The sequence below is a fragment of the Uloborus diversus genome, chromosome 10 (genome assembly GCF_026930045.1).
Source record: "Uloborus diversus isolate 005 chromosome 10, Udiv.v.3.1, whole genome shotgun sequence".
In the NCBI taxonomy this organism is placed as follows: Eukaryota; Metazoa; Arthropoda; class Arachnida; order Araneae; family Uloboridae; genus Uloborus; species Uloborus diversus.
Window position 1 is genome coordinate 98,930,587 of NC_072740.1, and position 19,084 is coordinate 98,949,670.

General features: G+C 33.3%; 1 protein-coding gene across 1 annotated transcript in view; it reads left to right on the forward strand.

Annotated features, from left to right (window-relative positions):
- Positions 1-579: 579 nt before the first annotated feature.
- The window catches only part of LOC129231104 (kielin/chordin-like protein), a 136,171-nt gene continuing 117,666 nt past the window's right edge, over positions 580-19,084 (forward strand). The window contains exons 1-8 of the mRNA XM_054865350.1: positions 580-694; positions 2,967-3,067; positions 4,703-4,853; positions 6,270-6,440; positions 7,062-7,275; positions 8,852-8,961; positions 9,071-9,163; positions 13,109-14,869. Coding sequence (XP_054721325.1) covers positions 580-694; positions 2,967-3,067; positions 4,703-4,853; positions 6,270-6,440; positions 7,062-7,275; positions 8,852-8,961; positions 9,071-9,163; positions 13,109-14,869 — 2,716 coding nt within the window. The remainder of the gene's footprint in view (positions 695-2,966; positions 3,068-4,702; positions 4,854-6,269; positions 6,441-7,061; positions 7,276-8,851; positions 8,962-9,070; positions 9,164-13,108; positions 14,870-19,084) is intronic.

Genomic DNA, 19,084 nt, shown 5'->3' on the forward strand with positions numbered 1-19,084 from the left:
ATTAAAAAAAATTTAAACAAACAGGAGACTATTTTGCCTTTTTTAGCTTTAATCCTTTAGTAACACATAACAGAAAGAAACTGATTTTTTAAATATCTTATTTGCATTTGTTTCTGTTTGTCTCATTTTGTGATGCATAGTATTATCCCTTTCAGCTGCCACGCTACAACAGTTCGGAAGGAAGCACGAGAACTTACTTATACAGAACGACGACAGTATCAAAGAGCTATTTCTAACCTGTTAAAAGGAGAAGATAAAAGCACATGGACATCTTTACGGAATTTGTACAAAACCCACATTATGCACGCCCACTCACCAGTATACTTTCTTTTCTGGAATCGAAACTTTTTAAAGACAATCGAAAGACATCTACAAGAACAAGACTGCTCTGTTGGTATCCCTTATTTTGATTTCACATTAGATGCTGGAAATTTATCAGCGTCTGCTGTATGGCACCCAGACATCTTTGGATCCATACTTAGTGACGAAAGTTGCCATTTTTATCATATACCAAACGAAGAAACTGTTTGGACTCCCTGTATTCGAAGAGATTTTATGACAGATGCCGACGTACCGACGATGGTAGATGCTGCTGTGGCCTTGACGAAGTCGGACTTCTTGCAATTTTCAGAGGCAATGCAAGGATTTTTCAATCATATAGCTGAATTCATTGGTGGTGATTTTGGAACAGATAGTAAGTTTTAAATAGAGTTTATAAGTAAGAGCACAATCAAATTTATTTAATTAACTTTATTTCAAACTCTCTATAGTTAAAAGTGGATGGAATATAGTTTTTATGAAAATTTATTTGTCAAACAAAATGTGTTTTGTATGATCCTCTCTCTTCCTTTGAATATGACGGCACAGTTATATCAGTGAAAAATATAAATTTGTAATAATTTTCAGTTATAAAGCACTTTTTTTAATATTTTTTCCCTCCAATTGACTTCATTTAAATAAAGCTGTTGTTAGAAATAATCGACACAGCAATTTTAACACCTGTTTTTTATCGGGGGCTTGTAATAACATATGAGGCAGTGAGAAGCAAAGGGATGTAAGTGCCAAAATTAAAAATTTGGAGATGACCAGTTCAAATGGTCGGTGAATCTGTCCTCTGTGTTGGAGCAAGAGATGATTTAGAAAAACTTTTCAATGAAAGCTTAATTTAAACGCCTTTCACTCAAAACTTGAAAATGTCCATATACATCCCTTTGCTTCTCCCTACCTCTTATAGTTTTCAAATGATTTTATGCCCATCTCAAAGAAATCACATTGAAATCCTTGTTTGAGCCTCGAACTAGTCAGTGTGATCCACATGCAACACGAAAAATCAACAAACTATAAATTCAGCCAAATAAATCGTTTGCTAAGTACTACCACTAGGTAACTGCAAGTTCGGTCAAATAGACCGCTTCACTTTTGTTCAAAAGTTTTGTTCAAATGAAGAGATAAATACTTCTAACTAAATAGAACGTATTAAAATCAAGTCTTCGTATTCTCAAAACTAGTTGAAAAAAAAACATTCATTTGCTGAATTTTCCTCCTAGTAGTAAGAAAAAAAATGAATTGTAGTTACCTAACCTAACTGTAGTACTTCTCAAAGTATCGATTTCATAAAAGTGGAAAATAGTTTATATCGTATTAATAAGAAACATGAACTTGCTGTCTAAACTAAACACCTGAGCGAGATCGCGATTTATCAAAAATTTCCCAACGAGCTGATAGCAGATTGCGATCGACAGTTTGGAGATCCCTGATCTAACTCAAATATTGTATAGAATACAGAATACATCCATAAAAAGCTCTCATGTTTATTAGTCTAGCAATTTATGAGTTTTTTTTTCCCTTTGCTTTTATTGATGTTTTCAATAATTTTTAGATGGACCTCATGATCCTGTTTTTTATTCTGTGAGTGCGTACATTGACTTCTTATTTTGGAAATGGCAGCAACGACACTCCCTCCGACTATCCAGTACAGAAATGTACAGTGATTCTATACTGCGCGCAGTTCTGGCTCCTTTTAATACAGAGCAGAGATTTCTCATGGACTCGGAAAAATCCCTTTGTGTTACGTATAAAGAAATTGGCAGTGAACAGAATGTAGGAGATGAGAGAAGGCAATATCATTACAGTAAGTTCGTTAAATATTATTTCTATAAAAATTTGAACTTTTTAATTGAATATTTCAGTTTCTGCGTCGTTAAACTATGCTTGTATATAAAAATCTTTGCTTACAAACTTTTTTGCCATAAGAAGTTTTATGACCTACAAATAAGTTGGAGATTTCCGCTGCTTCTGTTTTTATTTAAAGATAAATTGCGTCCTCTTTGAAATTATAATATAAGCAGATACTGATTATGCTCTCACAAACTATTATTGAAAAAGGCGAATGATTCAAATTTTACACGTCAGAGGCATGTATCACAAAATATCAACAGGAAGTTACAACACTATTTTGGATTCAGCCATTAAGTAACTGCTTCCGAAACAACTTCATTTGAATATCAGTATGTACATACATCAATCCATTCTCTTAACCTACCGATACATTGAAGCCAGCAACAGATGAATCGATATCGAACAAATCCACAGTCCTATCCGCACAGTCCGTTTCGCACAGTCCTATCCACTGTGCGAAAATTTTCAGAAAAAAGAATATTCTATTAATGATATTTTTTGAGGTTTATGAAATGTGACTTAAGACATTTTCCAGCATTGTTCATTATGATGAAGAATGAAAACATTTGATTTAAAAAAGAAAGCTTTCAATCGCTAAACTTGTCTTAAAGTCGCCCAGTAGATCTAAAGTTAAAAATAAAAGTAATGTTTTGGGTTCCGTTTCCCTTGCATTAAAAATGAGTAAACTAACTCTTTATTTATCTGTGAACTAAGTTTTCTAGAGTAAAACATTTTTATTGCGAGATGACCGTTGTTTAATAGTCAATTAATGTTGTATTTTGTTACAGGAGAGACTTTTACCGATAGAAAAGAAGTACCCGCCTCCATTCCGTGTGAAGGAGATATTTATGGACAATCTATGGGTTGTTATCATTCTGGTGTTCAATCAGTATTACATGCTGGCAGAGAGATTCAGTCTGTCCTCTTCAACCAAGAAGAAGAATTTTTGAAGAGTTTGCCAAGGACTTGCTACCCTTCTCAACATTCAAAAGCCACACACGTCACACAATTTTGGAATGGGGATACGCGAGACTTTAAGTTATTGTCAAATTTTCAGGTAAAAATATTTGCGTGTTTGTACTTTTTCTATAAATATTAATGGGAGAAAATTTTAATCGAACATATATTTTTTGAATGATTAGAAGTTATGTTTCAACATAGCTATACCAAATATTCTTTGGCTATACCGTCATGGAGAGGTAAACAGCAGTATCAGCAAATTTTCATTTTTCATTTTTTCGCATATTTGTCATCTATTTTACTTTAACTTTATAAAACTAACTTGTGTATTTTGTTTACGCTGAAAATAAATTGCGAAAAAAACGGCAAGGTGTAACATATTTTACCATTGTTAGTGGGGAACAAAAATAATTTTTTCCAAATATCTTAAAATCTCATCTTTCTAGATATTGCTGTTTATTTCCCCACGGCCGTATACTTTGTTGTAAATAAAGTTTTATAAGCTAGGGGAAATTTTGGGGGGAAAGTTTGGTTTTCTTTTATCTTCTGTTTATGATCTTAAACTGTTCAAGATCGACAAGAACGGTTGTACCAGTAACACTGGCCTAAGGTCGATCCTGATAATCATACAAAACTGATAACATAACTTTCTGTCAATGTATGACAGTAGTTTTATTTTATTGACTCTGACATCGAAGGGGGGGGGGGCTTAGATAATTTCGTATTGGCCTAAATCTCAAAATATGACATCATTGTAAACCCAAATAGCTGTCCATAGGTGACGAGTGTGGAAAACTTGAACTATGTGATGATTGTCCTCAACGAGCAATTTTTAAAAACTAGTTCCAAAATAAGCTTAAAGAACATGTAAAGTTAATTATAGTTTTTTTTTTCAGTTAAAGAGGAATAAAACACTGCAATAATAATTAATATGTTTTTGAATGAACGCAACCAAGTGCATCACTGACTTTCACCTGAATTACCCACATTATTTAATGAGCTGTGAGTAATGCACGTGAATTTTTTGAGAATGTCTCATAAATCTGTAGAGTTACGTTCTATTTAATGCTCCATTTTATTTATTTATTTATTTATTTTTTGCGAAGCAAATTTTCAAGCCATATATGCGTCATAATGTTTTAACGTAATTTTTCTCTCCGTAGGATGTTTTTATGCAGACTGAACTTTGCAAACAACTTTGTTTTACAGCTGACATTTTTCTTCCTGAAGATTCACGTGACATAGGCGATAGCTGCCAAAGTAACCAGGTATGAAAGCGACCAAGCATCAACTAATTAAAATGCTTGAAATTTTTTGTATTTTTATTTAATAGGTAGCTGACAGTACTTAATCAATTATTCATCTGCTGTAATTTGAGTCGTGTTTTAAAGCTGACTCAGAAATGGGGGAAAATCATCAATTTCAAGTTTATCCTTGTCGATTCGCATCAATCAATAGGTGGATTAAAATTCTATAGGTTCTCTTCGGATTAATATTTTAATAAAATTTGTATAATATTACGAAACTAAAGCAGACCAAACTATTTCTTCAATACTTTATTTAGGGGGAAATTCCCATCTGTGATGAATCAGCTCTCTTGAAATGCCCTTATTATACCTACACACCTTGTAGATTGTCACTGTGTGGAAACTGTTCTTTAACGTGCCATGTCAATGGTGAAGATTTGAATTGTAATCAACAAAATTCAAGCAGAGGTGAGAAAAAGTTTTCATGTCTGTATTCAACTAACTATAAATTTGGCGCTATTACAAAATCTGTAGCAACCATTATAACGAAGAGAAACCTTTTAAACATATTTTTATTTCAAGTTATCGTTTAAAAAAGCCCATACAACGAATGTCCGTTTAATGAACTTTTTGATTAAATTAAACAAGTCAGTTTTAGTATTTTAATTCCCAAACAATCTCTAAACGAAAACATTTGTTTTTTATATTCACCGCTTTGATGTTCCTAAAAAATTATACAATACAGTTAATTTGGTTGTAAATGATTAAGCTTAAAACGATCCGTATAATTAATAAAAAACATCATTTTAAAAAATGTATAAACTACCCCTTGTTTGATGCTTTTTTTTTTCCTCTTTTGTTAAAATTCACAGAAAGTATTGTTCTTTAAAAAAATATTTCACTTTAACACAAAGAATGAAATCTTTGACTGGCGAAAATAGACGCCGTTTATTCATGAAAATTTAAAAAATATTAAATTTTATGATCCTTGAAATTTAAATTATTTTGAAATATTCTCATGGAACGTTTTCTTTGTTATTAATATCTTCAATGAAAGTCATGATAATTAACAAAAGGTCTATAATTTTGATTATAGGCTCAATAAGGGAACAACTAACCAAATGTAAAAAAATTTAAAAGACTTATTTGAATTCAAATCCAGGAATGGCGTAATTCATTGCTGAAACGAGGCGCCCTCTATTGTACGCGTTGAAAGGTTATAATTGTAATAATAAACCTATTCATTATTCTAAAAGTTTTGAACCTTTTCTTTTCCCTTGTCGTGGAAAATCTAATGAAAAATTCTTTGGAAATCTAATGTGGAAATCTTATGACAGAAATTTTTTTACGTATACCAAATAAAGTTCGTGGTAATAATATTTAAAGAAGAAAAAAGAAATAACTTGCATGTCTAAATTGCCATGAAAAGATGCACCTTTAGTATTAATCTACAGATTTAAATATAAATTCGCAAATTTGTGCACAACAGTGGCGTGCACGGGGGCGGGGGAGAGAAAGGACACCTGTTGGCCCGGGTCCGAGCCTGAAGGGAGTCGAGATTTTTAAAATGAGGGATTAAATATGTGCAGGGACATAGGGGCAATCAATATAGTTGCTGGAGGGGGTCCGTAAATGTCATTTGTGACAAACCCGAAAAGTTCTGGTGCACGCCTCTGGTGCACTATTACGTTGTGCAATCATCTTTTACCTTCCTAAACTTGTTTCAAACCAAGAGCAACAGCTACAGAAATCTTGCTTAAGTTATATGCTTTTGTATTTACCCGTATAAGCAAGCAAAGAACATGGATTTTTGTCACTGTTGCCTTCATTTTGAAGCTAGCATTAATGATAGAATTATAAAACTATGGGTTATATATTTTGCAGATTTTTGTGAACCAAATCCTTGTAAAAATGGCGGACACTGTAGAAAATCAGACTGGATAAATCTCCCGCACTTAGTTTCCTGTGATTGCGCACCAGGTTTTGAAGGAGAGTTCTGTGAGAATCCTCAAAGTCCTACCCAGAGTTGCTACCTGCAGAGAGATTCTGGAAAAGGTTAGAGTATTTATAAAAAGCATTTTTACTACCAAATTTGAAAAAAAAAAAAAAAAAAAAAATCTAAGCATTATAACGTTCTAGTTCATTGTAAAATTTAAAAAAATAATCAGACGCTAAAGTATTCGTAGGTGTCACTTCTAGTATGAATGTAGTGTCATCTACATATATTACAGCGAATCTTGACATAACTGCAGTTTTAATGAAAGTCATTACTTAAATGTTGTATCCGAACTTAAAGCGCAATTACCCTACCTTGTTGGACATAACTGTTCAATCAATGGTGTAGTAAAATAAACGGTTAAAGAAAATCCCGAAACTTATATGTCAATTAGTTGATTGCAAACTGCTCTTAAGGTTTTGTAGTTATACTTCGAAAAAAAAATATTATTATTATTATTATTATTTTTTTTTTTTTTTTTGCGTAAATTTGACTAGTTATTAATGTTTTAAGTGAATGCATTCCCCGATTTTCCCGTCCATTGTAAATTATCCCCAGTATGAAATAGTAGAAATAAATACATTTATGCTATGTAATGTTTAAGTAACCTCATTCTTCACACAAAATGTTATTATTATTATTATTATTATTATTATTATTATTATTATTTTCAAATTTAGAGTTAAATGGGTGTGGCAAGTCTGAAAAGCGATGGTATTTTGATCAGCAAAGCCAGGAATGCTATTCATTTTTGTATCATGGATGTTTGGGAAATGCTAATAATTTCCCCACATATTACGAATGCCGCATATCATGCATCATTGGAGCATGTTGCTGGAGATCAACTTTAAATGCAACCCATGTTCACGGCTTTGATAAAGATGGATATGACAGGTAAATTCTTCGCAGTGTTCTAGTAAATTTTTTTGTTTACCAGTTGGTAGTAATTTTGTATTTTTATAATATTGCTTAATACATTTCTTTTTAAGTAAAGAAAGGGAAATGGACTTAGAATCGAAGTTTTAGAATCAAATATTCCTAGTTTAAGCGTAAAATATGCACCATATTTAAACTAATAAATACATACTAAATTTATATTAATGCTTACTTTTAAAAAGATGTATTGGACGCTTTCTTTGTTTCTGTAACATGCAAGTCAGCAGTTTAACAAAGATTTCGTAAACAAGATTTTATTTTTAGGAAAAAACTTTGGACGAGTTTTTTTCTTGAATATTTATAGTTCTATGGTGGGTGGGGAAATTTCGATGACGGTTCGGGGTAGTGTAGACAAAAACTTTTGCGTCACTATTGCTACGAAATTGTCATTAGTATGCTTTTCAACCAATGCTGGGAGACTATTCTTGTCCGAAATGTTCAGACTAGTAGCATCGCCTATTCTGTTGTGTACAGAAATAGGGGAGTCTTAAATTGATCTTTTGACGACTAACGCTGCCTCAACGTTGTCCGGAACCTTCAATATTTTTAACGTAAAGGAAGCTACGTGCATCGAACAGATGTTTTAGGAAAAACATTTGAAAAAATTTATTATACATTTCTATGGCATAAAGAAAATAAGTTACAATTTTTTATAAAAATAAAAGCAAAAGAAACTACTTTGATGCTGTATTCTGAATCACATAAAATGAAACTTTATTTCGGTTTATTCATGTAAGGACGAATTCGTGAAGGTTATTTCATATAATGTAAGGACGTTTTCACTTCATTTTTAGTTGATTCAAACGCATTACGACACAAAGTATGGAAAATTAAAAGGAAACATGAAATTTGCGAAGATAGTTTTTATACGGATGCAGTATTGTCGGTAGCTACGCACTTTCGGTAGCAAATACTTTGTGCTGCTGAAATACATTAAAGATGTTGCAAAGTATTAGAGAAAAATGTATCAACGTTACGACAATTTCAGACTTTAAATATTGAACTTTCGTAGTCCTTGATGAAAAAAAAAAATCAACTGCTCTCTTACCAAGTTTGAAGATAGGCATAGATAAGTTAAAAATGAGTGTGCACAAAGGTTCGATGTAGACAGATTTAAAAAAAAAAAAGCATGGTTCAAGTTAGATATTTTTTTTGGCAAATGATTTTTGGGACAGGTAAGTTAGTAAGTTTAGTTGTGAAATGGGTGAATTAGAATTACGTTTTTCACGGAAATTGCACTATTAACTTTAAATTTTAATCAGCTAAAACCTTTAACAGTAATGAGCGCATGTAGTAATGAAACAACACAAGATACGAATTGCATGGCATTGTTGTGAAACCTTGATTTCTTTCTTTTCTGTTGATTTTCCTTTAAATTTAACTATATTATTGCAAAAAAATTAATAAATAAATAAATAAAAACGATGCAGCTGTAAGAGGCTTTTGGTTAAACTACGACTCAAATGCACACTTCATGTTTACATTTTGAAAAATTATACGATTTTGAAATTTATTACCTTTATTTGTGCTGCAGGTATGGCTTCAATGCTGATGGATTGACGAAATCTAAGGAAAAACGAACGTTTGAAAATGGTTACGGAGCCGACAGAGCAGTATTTCGATTCTCAGATTTTGATTACCAAGGTAATATTTGTGCATATTTAATTTTGCAACTTCTTTATGTCATGGCGTACTTTCCATTTATTTTACTATAATATATATTACTAAAAAGTAGTCCTTTTCTATTGCTCAGGATATAACAAAAATGGTTTAAATAAAAATGGATTTGATAGGCATGGATATAATGCAGATGGATACCATTGGATCACAAAATTTAATATTACAGGTGATTTGTTCATTTTATTATTTTCTTTTAATATTAGATTCTATAGTTCGTTTTTCTTTTATTTTAGGAACATTTTATTTCATAAGAATACTTTTTGTCTCTTAAAAAAAATATTTGCTCAATTTGTTAAACGATGTGTGCTAAAAAATCGTTTTACGATAATAAAAATAAATCAACAATATTATAAATAAAATGAAACATTAAATGAGTCTTTGAAGGATAATGACCAGCTAGCAAGCCTAATTGATGCCTGTAAGTTACTCGTATCTGTTACAAAAAAAAAAAAGTGCTCCACTAAAAGTCAGTAATCTTCCTGAAATTTACCTAAAATGTTTCTGAAGAGTTCAGAAAATCTTTTCAATAAAAAGTCAGTCATGTTTCTAGTATGTATCAAGAACTTTCCAAGAAAACTTAGACAGGTTTATACTAACTACTTCAGAATCAGACTAAGTCCGAAAATTGCGATTTTCTGATTATTAGTGCATTGTACGCAGAATCCTATTTCGCATCGAGCCATGTGGACATAATTATATATAAAAAAAAATCCTTTGTAATTATTTACCGGTGTTGAAAAAGCGCACGTACCATCTTTTGCATGCGCCAGACACGTTTTTCCTCACTCCTCTAAAGTGTAGCGATTATGTGACTTACGTTAGTCTAGCTCTGAAGCCATGTGAACATAATTAAAAAAAAATCCTTTGTAATTAATTACCGGTGTTGAAAAAACGCACGTCCCATCTTTTGCATGCGCCACACACGTTTTTCCTCACTTCTCTAAAATGTAGCGATTATGTCACTTACGTTAGTCTAGCTCTGAGGCCGTGTGAATAGTCTAGCTCTGAGCCATGTGAACATAATTAAAAAAAAAAAATCCTTTGTAATTATTTACCGGTGTTGAAAAAACGCACGTCCCCCATCCCAGACACGTTTTTCCTCACACCCCTAAAGTGTAGCGATTATGTGACTTACGTTAGTCTAGCTCTGAGGCCATGAGAATAGTCTAGCTCTGAGGCCATGAGAATAGTCTAGCTCTGAGGCCATGAGAATAGTCTAGCTCTAAGGCCATGAGAATAGTCTAGCTCTGAGCCATGTTAACATAATTAAAAAAAAATCTTTTGTAATTATTTACCGATGTTGAAAAAGCGCACGTCCCATTTCTGCATGCGCCAGACACGTTTTTCCTCACTCCTAGCGATTATGTGACTTACGTTAGTTTAGCTCTGAGGTACAGATAATAGTATGACACCTTCTTCAATTACCAGGATAGCTCCTAAAGCAAATAAGGTCGAAGCTAAAGCAGAATTGCAAACAAATACCGAACAGCTTACTTGCCGACAATTCTTGCAATTCTTGTTTCACAGAAAGCTGGGGAACCCGTGTACTGGAACGCTGCCCAGAAATAATCAGTGACATTTTGGAATTTTTCTTGCAATGTGGATGAGATGCAAACGTTTTTGTAAACTATTATGTACTTTCTAGACTGGGAGTTCATACCTTTTACTTTTTTTCAATGCAGCGTACGGAAAATAATTTTAAGTGATACTACCTGTTATGCTTTAAAGTTTTATCATTTTATTATATTTCAACATCTGTGTGTGTGTGTGTATGTGTGTGTGTGTGTGTGTGTGTGTGTGTGTGTGTGTGTGTGTTTATTTGTCTCATATACAGGCGAAAGTGGAATAAGTATTTTATTTATTTATAGCTTAAATGCAAATTTTAAAATGACTGATTGTTTTTGTTTGGGAGCCATTCGATCCCAACACTCCATTTACAGCATCGCATCTATGTGTTGCAGTATATAGTGTGATTCTGATAAGTTAAACAATCACCATGACGATGCTTACCACTTTTTGGGATAAAAGAGAAGAGCAATTGGCAATGAGTTGAATTGGATTAGTACTGTTGTAGTAGTTTTGGAAAAATATTTCAACTGAAATCCGTGCCACTAACACGTCCCTTTTTCACTAACTCCCCAAAAAGAGGTAAACATTGTCAAGATCATAGCTTAACTTATCAGAGCCACCCTGACAGAAACAGAATAATAGATATCTGGAAAGTATTTCGAAAGCGGCTCTCTTTTGGTATACAAAAATGTACGGAACACGATAATGTTACTTCAAACCTTGTATTTTTTTGCACAAAACTTTCTTCACAAATTAATATTTTAAAAATGTTTCCTTTTTTTAAAGGTAGGCAGTTCTCCTTTTCTCCCCAAAAGAGACTGCCAACGATGACAAGAATAAAAATCATAAAATGTTACTCATTTGCTGTAAAATTTACTGTAAATGAGTAATTAGAATCGTATAAAAATTCAACTTATACTAGAAGAAAATTCCGAAACGTTACTCATTTTTTCCAGGTAACGTTCCGAGATTTTACGCGTTTGCTACGGTTTCCATACAAAATGAAGTATTTTTGCAAAAAAATTTCTTGAATGCTACAAGATGCATTAATTCAGACATCTTACTGTTATGAATAAATATATTTGGCTACCAGTGTCAAAATACATTCAGCTTCTTTAATAGGTGTTTTTCCTTTAGCTGCGCTACAGCCCTTCCGGGTGGTAGTAATTTAGTTTTTGTAAAACAACTGAACCGAGAAAAAGCACTTACGCTCTTGTTTGGACAAAATGGGAAGATTGAGCACAGCAGATTGGGCGCCGGGAACATTGTGCGCCGAGCACTTTGGGCGCCGAGCATTTTGAGCGCTGAGCACATTGAGCCCAAGTTCCTGGCACCCAATATGCCTGGCGCCCAATGTTCCCGGCGCCCAAAATACTCGGCGCCCAATCTGCGGTGCCCAATCTTCCCATTTCGTCCAAACAAGACGTAAGTGCTCTTTCTCGGGTCAGTAGTTTTCCAAAAGCTAAATTACTGACAAATAAGCTGTTCGGTATCTGGTTGTAACTCTTCCGTTTGCTTTGCCCATGCTGCTAGAGTGCTCAAGACGCGTTCCTGGTAAATCAGAGAGATGCCAAGCTATTACTATAAACATTTTTCAGTTTTCTTGGAAAGTTCCTCGTTTAAACCAGAAAGGTGACTTTCTTTTATTAGAAAAGTTTCTGAATTTTTCAAGAAGATTTCCGGAGAATTTCAGAAAGGTTACGGCTTTTAGCTGGAAACTTTTTTGTTTCTTTCCAGATATGTTACTGGCAGATACCCATTATTTTCCAGGGACGTTTCTGATTTTTTTTACAATGTAGAGTTTCTATGCACTAAAATTCTATTGTATGACGGATGCTGCACCTCGGATTTACCTTACATTGTATTTAGTTAAAACATATTATTCGTATAATTAAGCCTTTAAAGAACACGGGACATAAGTTCATAATTGTGTCTCATAAGTTTAAAATTTATTTTATCAGTTATCGAGCGTAATTAATGTATAAAGTATAATTTTTTCCTTGGTTTTGAGGAATCAGGATTTTAATATAAGCAACGAAAAAAAAAGTTCAAAACACGCGCTATAGTTTTATTTTAAAAACGTCACAAATGCTTTCAACACATGTTCACATCTTCACACATTTCACATTATCGAGTTTAATAATAAACTAATCGAATTCGGAAAAAAATAATTGTAGCTTTGCATATCTCTAACTGACCACATAGACACATATTGTCCCCTCAGAGCGACAGTAAGACAGCTAATCCCAGGAATAATAGTAAGATATCCTACTTGTGCTCTGAGGCGTCGATATGTTCCATTAATTTACATAAACCCTACTGAACAAGTTTCCAGAAAACTTCACACGTTATTTATGTCACCATTTAATAAAAAAGTATAGTACTCAACCGCAAAAGCATATGGAATTAACGATTATATTAATTATGCAAAATGATATGTCACACATTCAGAACCATTAAATGTTGCCATTGCTACTCCATTACCGATATCCTACACAATCAATAGTCATGATGGTTTTAATTAAAATTTCTAATTTTTCAGGATACGATGTCTTTGGTGATTATGATGGAATAATTGACTTCGATAAGCAAGGATATAACTCTGATGGTTACAACAGGGCAGGTTTCAACTGCTATGGACATTCTAGAGAAGGTTGGAATTATTATGGGCACAGCGCTGGTTGGTCATACGAATGCCGAGCTATGAGCTTGAGAGAATGCCAAAAAATTGAAGACGAAACTACTAAGCTTCGCAAACAAGTCATTTCTTTTGCTCCAGGAAAGAAATGTGAAGATGTTCATTGCGAGCAGTTATGTGGATGTAATTTTCTTTATGATTCGTATCCACTGCAGGCTGAGTTATCCCTAGGGTGTTCAGTTTGTAAATGTACTTTGTCAGGTAGCATAAAATGTCCATGTACAACTACAAGCATCAGGAAAGAAGTTCGGGACATGACACCGGAAGAAATGTCTCGCTATCAAAATGCTATAAAAGCGCTTGTATTACAAAAACCACATACTGCGTGGTTAAATTTTACCCATTTATACCGCGAGCATATTCCTCAATCCCATGGAAATTTATTATTTTTGCCTTGGCATCGTTTTTTTCTTCGCTTTGTTGAACTGAAACTTCAGGAAATTGATTGCTCGGTTACCATACCATATTTTGACTGGACAATGGATGTAGGAGACTTAGGAAATTCAGCAGCATTTCAAGCTAACTATTTTGGTGGAAATGGAGATAGCAAAAAGGATAATTGTGTTAGAAATCATCCTTTTAAGACGTATCATCCAACTTATTGGCAACCTTGTTTAAAAAGGAATTTCAATGATTCAGTGCAATTACCAAATGCTGTAGAAATTGAAAAAATTATGAGGCTGGAGTCGTTTGAGGATTTCAGTGCATCGTTGGATAAGATTAGCGGATTGTTTCATTTATATGTTGGTGGACATATGGCAACTCCTGATGCAGCATACGATCCAATTTTTTTCTCTCACTATGCATTTATTGATAAAATCTGGTATGAATGGGTTGTGGAAAGTCCGAACAATATCCAAAAGTTTCCTTATCAGGAACGATATAAAACTTTAAATCCGTTCAGTGTTGTGCCAGACGATGTGCTTTTGAGTATGAGCCAGATATGCGTAACGTATGTACACTCTACAGAGGGAGCACCGTGTATAGCAGCTTCTGGAAGCAGCAGACTTCCAAGTGCTGGCATAAAATCAAGTGTTTTTGATGCTGAAGGCTATGACATTGACGGATATAATACGCCTGGTTTTGACCGAATGGGATGGACACGTAATGGATTCTTTAAAGATTCGTACAATAGAGATGGTTTTGATGCGCTTGGCTTCGACCAACGAGGTTACAATCGGTATGGCTTTGACAGAACTGGATGCAACAGTTATGGCTTTTGTATAACCCAAACCTCACCAAGATTGAACTTGCAGAGAAATACACCTTGGGAAAATTACAATGAGTTAGGCATGAGTTCAACAGGATTTAATTTTAATGGTTTTGATAACTATGGATTTGACTATGATGGTTTCGATGAAAATAACTGTTCCTATTTCTTCAATGGTCCATTTTATCCTATTTTTATGAGAAAAGCAAAGGTTGAATTAAAAATGCTCTCTAATGAAGAACTGAACCACGTTAAGAGGATTTGTCCAACTATGTCAGATACTAATTCCTGGTGGGATACTGTATATTGGCTAAACAGAAGAGAATACTTACGAAGAATAAATTTCATTAACTTGGCTCTACCTTATTCAGAAGAAAGTTTCTCACCTTTAAGTGGTATGTGGCTGGCACCAACCCCAGATGAAAGGTTTCAATTTTGTTTCTTTTGTTTGTTTAGCTCAATCTAATAATATTGTATTGTTCATTTTATATTTGTAAGTAACATTTACTCCTCTAAGCAGTAATCCGTTTTTTTTTTTTTTGGATTAGTTGTTCGTCTTGGAAAAGAGCTTAATTTGAGAGCACTTTCCTAGAAAAGTAGAGAAGTGCTGAATCTTTTAAGTTTCAAGAAGGTAAACTAAGGTGCAAAGCAATTGAACTAATTTTCAAATTATCACTTCGAAATTACTTGCTTACAAAGATTATTTTGCTTGAAAATTAGTCTCCTGAAGAATAAAAATAATTTGCATATTTTGCAGCTATTTTCTGCTTTAAAAAACTCATGTTATTTTTTTTGCTTGATTTTTTTTTTTGGGGGGGGGGGGAAGGGTCAAATAATCAACAAGGTAGTAAACCTGAATTTTTTTGGGACTTGAGTTTTCCAGTTGCAAATGTTACTTTTACATTTTTGCTTCAGTTGAGTACTGTGGATGAATCTTCTTTGGTAATTATTCCCATATCTGAATGATGGACGCTGATCTATCATACACATCATCGTATGCTACATTTAGAAGTTTAATTCTCATTTACGACGGTGAAGAAAAATATTGACTTGTAATTGTGTGTATTTTTTCCTTTCAAGTTGCTTTTATGTAAAAACAGCACGTTCATTTGCATTTGAAGTAATAATTCAATGGTTCAAACTAAATGGACCACTTTAGAAGAGAAATACAACTAAATAAAACAAAGAATGCGGTTGACAGCAGTGAACGCAAGAAAAAGACAAGCCAGGGTGTCAGAGAATGTGTGATGTGTGCGCTCAATGAATATTTGAAGGCTATTTTGCAACTGCTCTTAGATTATTCTACTAACTATACATTAAGTAGTTATTTCTCTATTTACTTTCAACCATTCGTAATTTTAAATGAGAGGTGTCATACAATTATACTTCATCATTCCATTTTCGCCAATTTATTCAAAAATAAGGCAAAATAAAGTTGAGAGTCAAATGGGCAGCTAAAGATACAGGGTTAGCATAAAAGAATATCCCGGTTTTAAGCATTTATATTTCATAAACTATTATACTTACCACTATAAATGATACATTAAAATAAAGATAAAGTGTCCAAGTTTTTTTGAACGTAAGTAATTACTTAAACGTGCACGTTCCGCTTTAGCGCAGCCAGAAATTCCCTCCGGAAGGAGATTTTTGATCAGAACAGATCTTATACGTGTATTAACTACTGTATTAGGATTGGCAACAATGTTAAAATCAAGACCTCGGGGGGGGGGGTGTTTTCCTCCCCTCTCCTCACTTCACTACCCCACTGACGTTTCGCAGCGCTGGATTGGCCGTGCAGATGATGATGTACCCTTTATGCGTTGGCCAGCCAGAAACCCCAAACCTAACCCTAATAGGATTTTTTTTTATGAGGTTTCATCAAAGACTGTTTACACATCACCATTGCCTACAGCATTGTAAGAACTGAAAGATTGCACATGTGTAGCATTGCGAAAAATTGGCAGTGAAACACTGTCACCAAAATGTATGTTATAGATGTGTGTCGCGTTTCGAAAGACGCATATATCGAACATTTGTGAGTGAAAAAAAGCTTTCACTGTTTATTTTTATTTTTATGCATCATTTATAGTGCTGAAATCAATAGTTTATGAAATATAGAATTTTATGCTAACCCTGTATTATTTTATTTGTTGAAATTTTATGTGACAAATAGGCTTGGTGAGAGGCAACTTTTTCGCTTATGGGCGTTACATATTTCTCAATTTCGTTGTTTTTTTTACTCCACCCTCAGTATTATTATTATTATTATTATTATTATTATTGCAATTAATGGTTCCGTTGCTTTTTCCATAAGACAGAAAGCAATTTTTCTGAACATCATTTGCTCCGACTCGTTTGGAGAGTTTTGGTTGTAAAGTTTTTTTTTCTGATGTGTGAGTATCTTGAACAACTAAACAGAAAATATTACCTTACTAAATTTCACTTCACTTGCGAATAATGTTATATAATGGCAGAAAACACTAAGTTTCTGCATAGTGTATAAGATTTTCTTATAAGTGCATTGTCTAAAGATTTCTTTTAATTACATTTTTCCACTTCCAGAAACGATTATAAAAGTGTTTTCAAATACTTCCAGCTGGGGACTAGTTAATTTTTAAAAAAAATGCTTCACATTAGAATAAATATAAATGCAAAAGAAGCTACCAGCAGCGAACTTTGGGTTAACTATAATCGTTTTAGTTAATTTATCAATTCCCAAATAAAATCAAGTACCCTCTTAAAATTATTCATCACATTTCAAGTAAGTGCAACAAATAAAGTTCAAAAGCTGGTATCGATACCTGGATATTGATTTGAGTTACAAAGAACTATTTAATAAAAATATTTTCAGAACTCATATTTTGTTTTGTTACTTCTCAAAAATTTTGTGAATACATTTGATTGAGCTATAAGGTTGTTTTGGTCCATTAAATTGTTTTATTAAATTAATTAATTTGTTTATTTATTTATTTTTCAGATTTTGTTTTCATTTGCAGCATCACTCAAATTGCGCTTTGAACCAGAATCCCGTTCCTTGTCCTTTACAGAAATGCAATTTCCAGTATTGTCCTACTATACCTAGCGCACGTTGCAGAGATTTTGGTTGTGGCTCCTGTGATAAAAATTTCTTGGATATAAAAAACCAGACAATTACAACTTGCAACTCAAAAGGTAATGAAGTATTTAGGTACGTCTTAAAATATCTGCATCCAGAAGCCCAACTTTGTCACCAAAATGAAGCTCCCAACATTGCTTTTACACATTAGCACTTTGGCATTATAACTGCACGCAATTGGGCAGCAATGCTTGTTAAGCGCGCATTTATGCATGCAATCTATTATTGACAAAGAAATTTCAAAATTCTTTGAACAGCGGAGTATTTTTTTTCCGGAAACTAAAACTTTTGTTTTATAAAACTAAAATTTGATTATTCGCACATAGAACAATTTGGCAAAATATATTTTTTCAGGATCATTTGAGGTAGTGAGAAGCAAAGGGATGCAAGGGGCAAAATTAAAAATTTGGAGATAACCAGTACAAATGGTAGGTGAACGTCTGCTCTGTCTTGGGGCAAGAGATTGTACCAGTAGCATTGGTAGGTGCTGCAGTATAGCATGATTTAGAAAAAAAAAATCAGTGAAAGCCTTCGTAGGATCTGATCTTTAAACGCGTTTTACTCGAAACTTAAAATAGTTCACTTACATCCCTTTGCTTCACACTACCTCAATTGTCACTTTTCTTTATATCGCATTGGCGATTAATCGCTAGCATTTGGCTTGATACCTTTTGGTATTATCCACGCGCAAGCAATTTTTATATCAAAGTCTTACATGTTTTAATATAAAACGTAGTAATTTTACATTGAAAAAGGGGTTCTATGAAACCCCGAAGCACCTGTCTATAGTAATGTGTAGTTTAGTGTTACAAAACGTTGGTCATTTCCTTTTACTTCTTCACAGTATTTAGTTATTATTTACTCTAACCTATGCTTTGTTTCAGATTGCATTTCTATGGATGGACAGGTTATGATGAACGGAGAAATGTGGAAAGAATCTTGTCATGATTGTATATGCCAGGTTGTTTCACTTCTTTTGCTATTTGTTTAAGGGCAATTTAAATCCTAGAGTTTGATGAAATATCTCCTTTAAATGATATTTAAAGATTTTCGTTATCAAGCTCTTCTGTTGGTCATATTTGGGTAATGGTTTAAGTAAAAACCTTTTAACTCATATAAAAATAACTTTATGAGTGATATTTTTTAAAAACCTTTTTATGGAGTGTTTAAAACCTTTCTCGAATGAAAATTTTTGAACATGCATATTTTCCCGACTGCATTAAATTGTTTTACTTACATCATTGCTTTAAAGATCATTTATTTATTTGTGCTTTTTTTCAAGGCAGGGCTAGTTGAGTGTTCACCAACTATCTGTGAAGAGCAATGTGATCATCCAGTTTTATCGCCTGACGAATGCTGTCCAATTTGCGATGGTAATTAATATTTGATATCTGAGATGTAATGATGGAATCAAATCTACTATAGGTTAAAATGTCAGTCTGTAATAGAAATGTATATCAAATTATTATTTTCCCGTATTCTTAAATATTTTATA